At 29.0% G+C, this 12035-nt stretch overlaps 2 protein-coding genes across 2 annotated transcripts in view; both read right to left on the reverse strand.

Annotated features, from left to right (window-relative positions):
• LOC145265511 (uncharacterized) overlaps positions 1 to 5674 on the reverse strand; it is a 24863-nt gene extending 19189 nt beyond the window's left edge. Inside the window, exon 1 of the mRNA XM_080121412.1 lies at positions 5448 to 5674. The gene's annotated coding sequence lies outside the window, so the exon portion shown is untranslated. The remainder of the gene's footprint in view (positions 1 to 5447) is intronic.
• The window catches only part of LOC145265657 (uncharacterized), a 209279-nt gene that overhangs the window by 60255 nt on the left and 136989 nt on the right, over positions 1 to 12035 (reverse strand). The window contains exon 6 of the mRNA XM_080121722.1: positions 9747 to 10934. Within this exon, the coding sequence (XP_079977848.1) occupies positions 9747 to 10934 (1188 nt within the window). The remainder of the gene's footprint in view (positions 1 to 9746; positions 10935 to 12035) is intronic.

A 12035-nucleotide genomic window follows, 5' to 3' on the forward strand; every position in this document is an offset into this window, starting at 1 on the left:
TTTTTTTTAAATTCAATTTTCACCCCAAACAAGGCACAGTGCCACTTTGAAGCAGGGGGCTACTATTAGGGACTTAATTAGCGGGGTCATTATGAAGGGAGATGAGTAGAAAGATGTTTGTTAACATTACACTTGAACTTCTGCATATCATTGCAGTTGGGAAAGCAGAATCCCGGAAGGGAGTTCCAAAGACCCGCAGTTCTGGGGAAGAAACTATTGGAGTAAAAGCCTTTCTTGCACCTAGGGATCTCTACTGTAAAGGGATGAGACTTAGTAGCTTGTCGGGTTTGTCGGGGGTAGTTACGTCGGGGAGGTACAAGTGTTTGCAGTTCGTCAGAGCATTCACTATTAAAGTATTTGTAGAACAGGCAGAGAGATGCAACATCTCGTCGATGGGACAGAGGCTGAAGCCTAGATGACAGTTCAGGACCTATCAGGTTGGCGACTCTCTTTTGAACCCTGTCCAGGAGCGAGAGACAAGCAGCAGATGCACAAGCCCAGATGTGACAACAGTACTCCATACATGGGCGAATGGTTGCCTTATAGAGGTATAGGATACTGTCAGGCGTAAGTAGTTTTCTAGCACGGTAGAGGGAGCCAACCTTCCTTGCAGCAGCCTTGGCAATGCTCTCAATGTATCTATTCCAGTTCATATTCCCTGTAAACGTTAGGCCGAGGAGTTTAAAAGAAGTACTTTCAGGCAATATATTCTTGGCCATTGCTATTGGTGGCAAAGAAAGTTTCTTGTAGTTATTGAAGGAAACAAGCTTAGTCTTAGCAGCATTGAATGTGACCAACCATTTTTGTCCCCATTCCACTACGGATTGGAGGTCATCCTCTAGTGTTTCTGCCATTTTTTTGGATATGTGTTCATTTGTTTTCCCCTCATATCTGTTATAGAAAGTGGTGTCATCGGCAAATATACCCATCTCCGAAACAATTTTATCAGGGAGGTCATTTATGAATATCAGGAATAATAGAGGTACTCCCGCATTTATGTCATATTGTTTGGATGTACGATCGTCGAGGACAACTTTGATTTTTCTATTACTTTAGAAGGATTTAATTACATTATGAATTCTTCCAGTGATTCCATATGATCTAATTTTCCTTAGAAGACCATCGTGCCATACCCTGTCAAAAGCCTTAGATATATCAAGGGCCACCGCTCTATCCTCCCCTGTTTTATCCAATGAACGGTATATACGTTCAGAAACTACAGTTAAGATATCTGCTGTTGAACGGGCTTGCCTGAATCCATATTGTTTGTCAGTCAGGAGTTTAGCAGCTGTTAGGTGCTGGAGTGCTGGACTAGGGCTTGATTAACTAAGGACTCAAATATTTTAGCGAAAAGCGGGAGGAGGCTAATGGGGCGATAATTTAGTGGGTCAGTTCTTTCACCAGAATTCTTGAAGACTGGTACCACGGAGGCGGTTTTCCAGCAGTCGGGAAAACAAGATTCGTTAAGGCATTTATTGTAAAGTTTGGACAGAACTGGAGCAACCTAAGAATTTTCGCTTCTCATGTTTCCATATTTCTGTATTTTACAAGACGATGCAAGGGAGGAGACTGCGGATTGTATTAAGCCATTAGAGTTATCTCCTTTAGTGATTTTTTAAACTTTTTTTTCGTCCTAATTTACTTGCATGTCCAGGAAAACAGAGTTATATACAAGGTAGGTTTTTAATGTGAGGAAAATCCAGCTCACCATAAGATTCATTATGGATTGTGACAAATATAAAACTGGCTTTGTCTAGAAGGATTTCTCATCGAAAAACATGGAGTAGAAAATATAACGTGTAATATCAGAATAAAATAAGGCAAATAAAAAAAAAAGTGAATTAAAACCATTTAAAATGTGAACTTTATCAAAACATGGGCCAATAAACGGTCAGGTGAAACCAATGACATTCAGGTCATCTTGTTTTGTTTACTGTATTCATTAGAAGTAAGGAGTGGCAAGAGGTGAAGAAAGGATGGGGAGGCTGACTAGAATTGTAAGGAAATAATAAAAACAAAATGGAGAGGGGAGAGAACATCGAAATCAATTAAAACAATATTATTGTAAAGAAATGAACCATAGCGGAAATTCAGTCGACTAAAACAGGATGGAAAACGGGGTGAGGTAGGGAGGATGGAAATGATGGCAAGTGCCTCGAGGATAGACAGGGTGAACTTTGTACGTCCTCGGGTGTATTTTAGCGATCTTGTTTTTAATCGACTTATTTATTTTACTGAATTGTACATTTGTTACATGTAATTTCCCCCATTTTTTTTCTTTTTCCTCACTCTGTTTTCCATCTTATTTTAGTCGACTGAATTTCCGCTATGGTTCATTTCTTTACAATTAGTTTAAAAATTTTTCCAATCGAATAAAGTTTATATATATATATATATATATATATATATATATATATATATATATATATATATATATATATATATATATATATAAATAAGGGAGTAGTCACCAACAATGTATTTTTTAACATTATTTTATCATTCCGTGTCTTGGTTTTTCATTGAGAATTATGTTTGGATCATTGTAATAATGTTTTTAAGTCACTGAAATCGTTTTTACGCGCTTTTCAGACGTTCTGTGAAGCGTCCTCGTCAGAAATTATTTTCAAATGTGTTGGAGATGTAAAAATGACGATTTTCGTAGTTCATTTGAAGTGTTTCCAAGGGGTGGAGGCTTGTAAGTGTTTATTATTCGTTGGCATGTTCAATTTTTATTATTCTTTTATTGGGCTTGTCCAGGCTGCTGACCTGGCTGTAGTCACTCTCTCTCTTATATATATATATATATATATATATATATATATATATATATATATATATATATATATATATATATATATATATATTTTTTCATTTCCAAAGTTACAATTGTAAATACTCATGTGTACGTGTGTATATATATATATATATATATATATATATATATATATATATATATATATATATATATATATATATATATATATATATATATATATATACACACGTACACATGAGTATTTACAATTGTAACTTTGGAAATGAAAAATGAGGTTGGTGCATAAATAATAACGTTCAACTATATATAAGAAAAAACGACATTAGTTTTGCATCAACACCGTCCAAATTGAAAAAAAAGAAAATCTAAAGAAACGCTTTAGTTTGAAGAAAGTATATTCACATGATAATGTTTCCCATAAACACGACATTTTCTCGTTAGTTCATTAATTCGGTTATTGAAAAACTTTCATTATTCATGGATTATTTCAAATATATTGAACAAAATAGACGCGGTTTGATTACAGTGAAACTGATGACGAAAAATATCATTTTTCGCATGGGAACATATGTTCGACGAATTATTGTAATATAATTCGTAGTTCCAAGATAAAATATATACGCATGTTGAAATAGCAAAATAATTTTAAAATATCTATGAAAATATCGGGCGCAAATATATAAAACATTAATAAAGTTTAAACTATGGATATTTTCAATTTTATTATAAAAAGAATAAATTGTTTTTTTTTTTTTATTAAGATATAAAAAGAAAAGTTTTAAACAGTAAAAAAGAACAACTCATTTAAATAACTTTTTTAACGGATATGTTAAACAAGTGTTAATTAAAAAAAGGGATATAAATGGTTCACGTGATGTGAAGTTAAAGGGAGTGAGAGAGGGGTTAAGAGAGAGAGGGGGTAAGAGAGAGAGAGGGAGAGAGAGATAACACATAGAAAGGATTAAAATCACACACACACACACACACACACACACACACACACACACGAGTGTTTACAATTAGACTTGAAATGAAAAACTATTAGATGGGTTCAAAATTAAGGTCGTTTTTTTGTTGTTTTTTTTTCTGATATCAACTATATATAAAAGACGAAATTAATTTTGCACCAACCTATTATTTTAATATTTTAATCTCATCTTGATAGAAGTTAGGAAATAAAAACAAATTAAAAGGGGAACAGAAAAAAAAAAATTGAAACGTGTTGGAGAGAAACAGGAAATGAGATGAATATGCGATTAAAATGAAGAAAGTCAAACAATTTTTTTAAATAAAGAGACACCATTTTTCAAGGCACAAAGGTTATTAATGGATGAAAATGAATGAGTTTGCTGTGTGAACGGCGAGACAGCACCGTCAAGATTGAAAAAAGGAAAATCAAAGAATAGAAAAGAAAATTGGGGTTTTTATTACTGTACACATAGATTTGAAAAAGTTGTCAAAAAACAAATATATAACAAATAAATGTTATCAAAGGCAAGATAAGTTACTTTTCTACCAAACTGGATATAATTTTCGTGTTTTTATTCAATTTAACATGTTTATTCAGCTCGAAAACCATACAGTGTTTATCGATGTATTGGAACATTCAAGATGGCGTCTTATTCTCTCTTTAACACGGTAAGTGTGGGAAAAGATGTTATAAATAAAAAATCGGATAAAATACTGTTAAAAACTCGCTCAATATATGTTACCATGATATAGGTTGACATATATTCGGCGGGTTTTTAATAGTATTTTGTATAGTTTTTTTTTATTTATAACACCTTTTTCCATACTTACGGTGTTAAAGAGGGTGTGAGACGCCATCTTGAATTTTCTAATACATCGGTAAACACTGTATGTTTTTCGAGCTGAATAAATATGTTACATTGAATAAAAACACAAAAAATATATCCAGTTTGGCAGAAAAGTAACTTATCTAGCCGTTGATTACATTTATTTTTTTATATATTTGTTTTTTTGACAACTTTTTCGAATCTATGTGTACAGTAATACAAACCCGAAAATTGAAACACGTGTTGGAGAGAAAATAAACCGAGATAAAATAGACAACACCGTCAAGATTGAAAAAGAAAATCAAAAGAAACGCTTTTGTTCGAAAAGAGTATATACATAATTTTTTTTTCCATAAACACGATATTTTCTCGTTAGCTCATTAATTCGGTATTGAAAAACTTTCATGATTCATGGATTGTTTCAAATATATTCCAACAAAATAGACGCGGTTTGATTACAGTGAAACTGATGTCGAAAAAATGTAACGCATGTTGAAATAGCAAAAAAATTCGTAGTTCTACATATACGCATGTTGAAATAGCAAAATAATTTTAAAACATCTATGAAAAAATCGGGCACAAAGATATCAAACATTAATAAAGTTTAAACCATGGATATTTTCAATTTTATTATAAAAAGAATTAACTGTTTTTCTGTTAATATATGAAAAAAAAATAAAGTTTCAAACAGTAAAAAAAGAACATCTCATATAAATAACATTTTTAACGGACATGCTAAACAAGTGTTAATTAAAAAAAGAGGTATAAATCGTTCACGTGATGTAAAGTTAAAATATATTTCACACATATGTATGCAAAATATCGATCAAAAGTATGAAATATTTTGTTAAAATTAAGTAAAATTCACTTACAATTAAGAGTAGATCCTTTAGACAACACGTGGGTGAAAGTTAACGCTGTATAAGAGAAACGCTACTTAGGTCTGTATCGCACAAAGATCGCAAACTGACTGAAGGTTTGATCCCTTATCATCACTGAATATATAAGGGATGGTCAGGTTAGAAAAGGTCAACGCACAGGAAGAAGGACATTCTGGTCCGGTCGACTACATTGACCTGTATTGATTTATTAAAAGTTGTTTACATCTCACCCCCACCCCTCAACATTTGTATATTTATCCTTTTGGGAGATCATCTTTTATTTAGACATAAAATATCGTTCAAATTTTTAGTGAATGTGACGATGTCAATACAGGAAGTGTTTACCCATTATAACGGAGGAACACTTTCTGCATTGACACCGTCTTCTCATCTGCAATGAAGCGACTGAAAATCAATTTCCTTATCTCATCTTTACCATAACCGTATTTGCTTTTCGTGTTCTTGAACATATTTTTTTTACATCAGTTTTTGTTTTAAAAATCATTTTAATTCACTTTATATACAAACTTAAAGCATTATTATTATTTTTTTTAAATTTTATTTTATTTACTTATTTATTTACTTATTATTTATTTATTTATTATATATATATTTCATATATATTTATTTACTTATTTATTTATTTTATTTATTTACGTATTTATTTTATGTATTTATTTACTTATTTTATTTATTTACTTATTTACTTTTGTTTACTTATTTTATTTATTTACTTATTTATTTTATTTATTTATTTACTTATTTATTTTATTTATTTATTTTATTTATTTATTTATTTACTTATTTATTTATTTACTTATTTATTTTATTTATTTATTTACTTATTTATTTATTTACTTATTTATTTTATTTATTTATTTTAGTTATTTACTTATTTACTTATTTGTTTATTTTATTTATTTATTTATTTACTTATTTATTTTATTTATTTATTTACTTATTTTATTTATTTATTTATTTACTTATTTATTTATTTACTTATTTATTTTATTTATTTATTTATTTACTTATTTTATTTATTTATTTTATTTATTTACTTATTTATTTTATTTATTTATTTTATTTATTTATTTACTTATTTGTTTATTTTATTTATTTATTTATTTACTTATTTATTTATTTACTTATTTATTTTATTTATTTATTTATTTACTTATTTATTTTATTTATTTTATTTATTTACTTATTTATTTTATTTATTTATTTATTTATTTTATTATTTTATTTATTTATTTATTTATTTATTTTATTTATTTACTTATTTATTTTATTTATTTATTTTATTTATTTATTTATTTACTTATTTATTTTATTTATTTACTTATTTTATTTATTTACTTATTTATGTTATTTATTTACTTATTTATTTATTTTATTATTTTATTTATTTATTTACTTATTTATTTTATTTATTTACTTATTTACTTTTATTTACTTATTTTATTTATTTATTTATTTATTTACTTATTTATTTTATTTACTTATTTTATTTATTTATTTACTTATTTATTTTATTTATTTATTTATTTACTTTAATTTACTTATTTTATCTATTTATTTACTTATTTATTTTATTCATTTATTTACTTATTTATTTTATTTATTTACTTATTTACTTTTATTTACTTATTTTATCTATTTATTTACTTATTTATTTTATTCATTTATTTACTTATTTATTTTATTTATTTATTTACTTTTATTTACTTATTTTATCTATTTATTTACTTATTTATTTTATTCATTTATTTACTTATTTATTTTATTTATTTACTTATTTACTTTTATTTACTTATTTTATCTATTTATTTACTTATTTATTTTATTCATTTATTTACTTATTTATTTTATTTATTTATTTATTTACTTTTATTTACTTATTTTATCTATTTATTTACTTATTTATTTTATTCATTTATTTACTTATTTATTTTATTTATTTACTTATTTACTTTTATTTACTTATTAGTTAAGTTTCGAAAATTGATGGACAAGAAATGGGTGATCATTTTATATATGATCTATATAGGAAAGTAATCCCCACTTTAAAATCTAGAATATTGGCTTAAAAATAATCATCAAAAGTTCAAATTGGTGATGGTTATAAAGTGGGGATCAGTCTACATTACATTCATATAAGAACCTGATGCCTCTAAAGTGTAGTTGAAGAAAACAAAAACAGAATTCTTTAGCAAAAGGATCAGTAATTGTACAAAGGAAATGTAATTCGTAAAAACAAATCGTAGTGGGAATAACCACCATCCGAAATTTAAATTAATAAAAGATTATTAATTTCTAACTTTTCACTAGAGAAGTTTCGTTTCGGTTAATTTAATTTTTTTTATAACCAGTAACTACAATGTTACTTTATTTTCTTTAAAGAAAAAAAAATTACGACCCACAATTTTTTGTATAGATTGACCCCTTCCATGAGATTCTACATTTTTTAGCCGATAATTTTATTTTAGAATGTAAAATTTATGATTATTTTCAAGTGCTTTTAAAAAGTCACTTCTCAGGTTAAGAAAAGAAAATGGACTTATGTCAATAAAGAGGAGACAATGCGAATCCAAATTAACCGAAACAAAATTGTTCCAATCAAAAAGTTCAATAACACCTTTAAATCCACCTTAATGAATTTCTGTTTATTCTTAAGTCAGCCATTTAAATCGTTCCTAAAAATAAAAAAAAATAAATTACTGTGTACTCTTTCGAAATTTTATCTTGATTAAGCTACTCAATAGTTCCAGGTCGTCATATAAATAATTGATCCACTCTCCCAATGAATTTTATTTATAAAATATACTAAGACTAATATAATCTTTAAATATGGCAGGCCAGAGTGAATGTGATATTTTGGTGATTAAAACTAGTTTAGAGAATAAACAAATAGGATGAGAGGATGTCAACCGAGCCCCCATCCAACTACACACTTTTTGTGCTTTTCACCACATCCGATTTAAAAAAAACTCAAATTTTATAAATTATACATAAACAAAATTCAACATTCCTGAAATAAACACATCATCAAAACATTTTATAAAAAACCCCAAAAAACAAATCAGACATTTTAAATCGTTCTTAACTATAAAGAAAATTTTTGACTTCGAAAGCATTTCAACTGAATCAAATAATTCAATCATTTCAGTTCGTCCTGTAAAGAATTTATCATTCCAGAAATAAAAACGACATAATCAAATTACTCCCCCAACAAAACGGTAAAAATCAACAAGAAGATTTGTAAAAAATATATTTTATTATTTTAAAAATAAGAAAAAATATAGAGAAAGTGATAATGTTAGAAAATGGCCGTACAGTTCTTAAAATGGATCCAAAACAGTCTTGTTTCCGACAATAATTTCACGCAGGCTGAAGAAATAATGGTCCAACTTGTCATGAAGCTGTCTGACATAAAAATATATCAGCAATGTATACGGAATTTTAAAAATCAGAAAAAAAATATAGAGAAAGTGATAATGTTAGAAAGAAATGAATTACCAACGTTTCGATTAATGTTCAGTCTTTGAGGTATGAAATCTGTAATTTACCATGTGCCTCGAATCGTTATTTGCAGTCAATTGATGGTTGGAGGTGGAAATGTTCAAAAGATGGATTTTGTTGTTCAATACGAAAACACTTTGTTGAGCAAAACAAACTTTCCTTGTGAACAATTATCTTTATAGTTTATACAAAAAAAGAAATTGGATATTTTGACCAAGGATAAAAGTATATCAGCAATGTGTACGGAATGTGATGACGTATGGAAGTGAAATTTGGACAGTAAGGGTTGAGGATATGTGTTGCATGGAGAGAAATAACATGAGAGTGATAAGATGGATGTGTAATATGAGCCTAAAAAGACGGGCTTAGTTCGGATGATTGCAGAAGATTAATTTAGACAATATAGGAAGATGATATGGTTATGGAATGGAGAGTTTTTGGGTTGGATGTAGAACAGTTGGAGAAATAAGTTCATGGTGGTCGGGTATAAACCCCGACAATCTAAGGAGTCGAGACTCCCCACAAGGGCTCTTTATTATTGCGCCACAAATATCAAGTAATGTCTCAACATGAAATGATATTCAACGTTGCCATAGCAACAGAGGTAAAGGATGTAAGCAACTCAAGTGTGCAACAATATGAAATCTTCTAGATGTCTTGGCACTTCATCATATGAAAATATATTTTTTCTGACTACGTTTGCAGCCAAGCATTGCAAAGTCGTGTGTTTTACTGGTTGTGGCAAAATCTTGCGTTTTTTTAAAGAACATGAAAGGCAAAACTCTTCATCGATCGAGGCATCGAAAAGAAATCCCTGCGATAAGAAATATTCAATAATTGCTTTTTGGTCACAGTCTACATTATCAAGCACATAATGAACAGGTGTAAAACGACGTCGATTCCGGCAGTTGACTTCAGCCTCACACAACAGCAACAGTTTGTAGATATCCACTGAAAGTTTGAAGGCGTTTACAACATCATCAACTAACTTCATGCTGGTTGCAAGGGCCTGCATGGTGTAAGGATTACACAAGTCAAAATATTTTTCTAAATAGAGAAACACCTTTTGATCATTCTGGTCAAAAATATGTAAAATTGGTTCAAAAGAAGATCGTCTGTTTGGCTGTTCAATTTCAAATAGTGGAGTACTGGATGGTATTCCTTGTATTTGGGTATACATACTCCAATATGTTTGCATATGATAATAATCTTTACCGAGTGCAGCATTGCAGGCCTGGAATCCGTAAAATTTAGCCAATGACTCTGTGATGTTTGCACCATACGATTTTAATAAGTCCACTACGCTTCGAGATGACTTGACGGTGTAATCTTTCTCAAACATGTTCATGAGGTTTAAGCCACCTCTATAAGGTAGCAACTTCTCCTCAATACTATCGAAAATTTCTATTTCGATGGCCATCATCAAGGCTGTCCTTCCATAAATATTCATGAGTTGTGGGTCGCCACCGTTGATTAACAGATACTTGCAAATTTTTGGAAATCTCAGCGATGCCATTAGCGGATTAATCCGTTCCACATTAGCAGCAAGGTTAATTTTCGCACCATTTTTAAAAAGATACTTCACCATTTTCATATTGCCCGTCATACAAGCAAAGTATAATGGCGAGAACCCTTTTGGGTCGAGTTCGTTTACGTCCGATCCGTTCTCTACAAGTATTTTCACAATGTCTAAAAATCCATTCTCTGCAGCTATGCAGAGACAGGAACCCGTTTCCATCCTGTTTACGTTGCAAGCTTCAATCAGAAATTTTACTAAATACGACTGACCATTTTCGACAGCCAATAAGAACAGGGATTTCTTCTTAATCTTCTTGGAGATGATCAAACGTCGTTCTTCAGGAGAATATTTTTCAAGAATAGGCTTGATTTCCCACCATCTTTCATCATCTATCAATCTTTCAAGTATTCTTGCAACAATAAACTCCATCTTGAATTCTGAAAGAGAAAAAGAAGAGAAATAAATAGAAACACGCGGAAAAAATCATTTGCGTTTCTGAATATTTGAGATGAGGATTGATTATCTATTATTTAGATTCATCGGACTACTGTTCTCAACTTGGTCATTTTCACAACGTTTCAGTCAATGTGACCTCTGACCTTTTTTCATGTGCATTTTGTCGAACTCGCGAATCTTGACAGAATTTTTAACAGAACTCTTTATTCAAACTTCAGAAGAAGTTCACTTTCACAATTGATTTTTCCGGTTACATCGACCGAAACGTTATGAAAACGACACTCAAGATGAGAACAGTAATCCGATGAATCCAAATACGAAAAATCATTTGTCATATTTCGAATTAATTAATCAAATAAAAATTCCATTTTTTTATTTGCTTACTAAATTTAAAAAGTTATTCTAGCAAATTATCTAACAATTTAATAAACAAAACATATCGTAAAAAAACTGAATATAACTTAAAACACTATGGAAAAAATAAGTTTTTAAATTTAGAAATCAAGTAAAAACAAAAGAAAAATGGAATTTTTATTTGATTAAAAACATCGAAATAAGAATGATTTTTTATTTAATAAATTTTACTGTGCAATAATTTATAGCAGTTTGAAATAGGTTACAGTTATAATTAACATTGTTAAATGACCATTTTGGTATTTAAAACAAAAAGATCCACTGATGTCGGCCCTCTGCTACGAATTCGGAAAAGAGGCATGTGAAGGAGCGAAAGTAGAATCAGGGGGACAACAGCTACATGAGAACTAAAAAATGGTTAATAATTATTTGAATAGAATCACTATAGAAATTTTGAAATTGATTTGCTATAAATTACATTAAAATAAATACATCATATGTATATAGGTACGGGCAAAAATGAGCTGGCAAAAATAGGGGGACCTAGTTTTGAAAGCAGATTTATCATATTTTTTTGTAGGTTTCCGACTACTTTTTAATTGTATTTGAAAAATTATAGACTAAAATTAATTTCCAAAAGGAAAAACATATTTGTACACGTGAAAAAAAAAAAAAAAAAAAAGTTATGAAAATGTTTTCACGGCGAGCTAACCAATTCAGCTAAATTC

The sequence above is a fragment of the Euprymna scolopes genome, chromosome 40, assembly GCF_053919585.1.
Source record: "Euprymna scolopes isolate OS-2025 chromosome 40, ASM5391958v1, whole genome shotgun sequence".
Lineage (NCBI taxonomy): Eukaryota > Metazoa > Mollusca > Cephalopoda > Sepiida > Sepiolidae > Euprymna > Euprymna scolopes.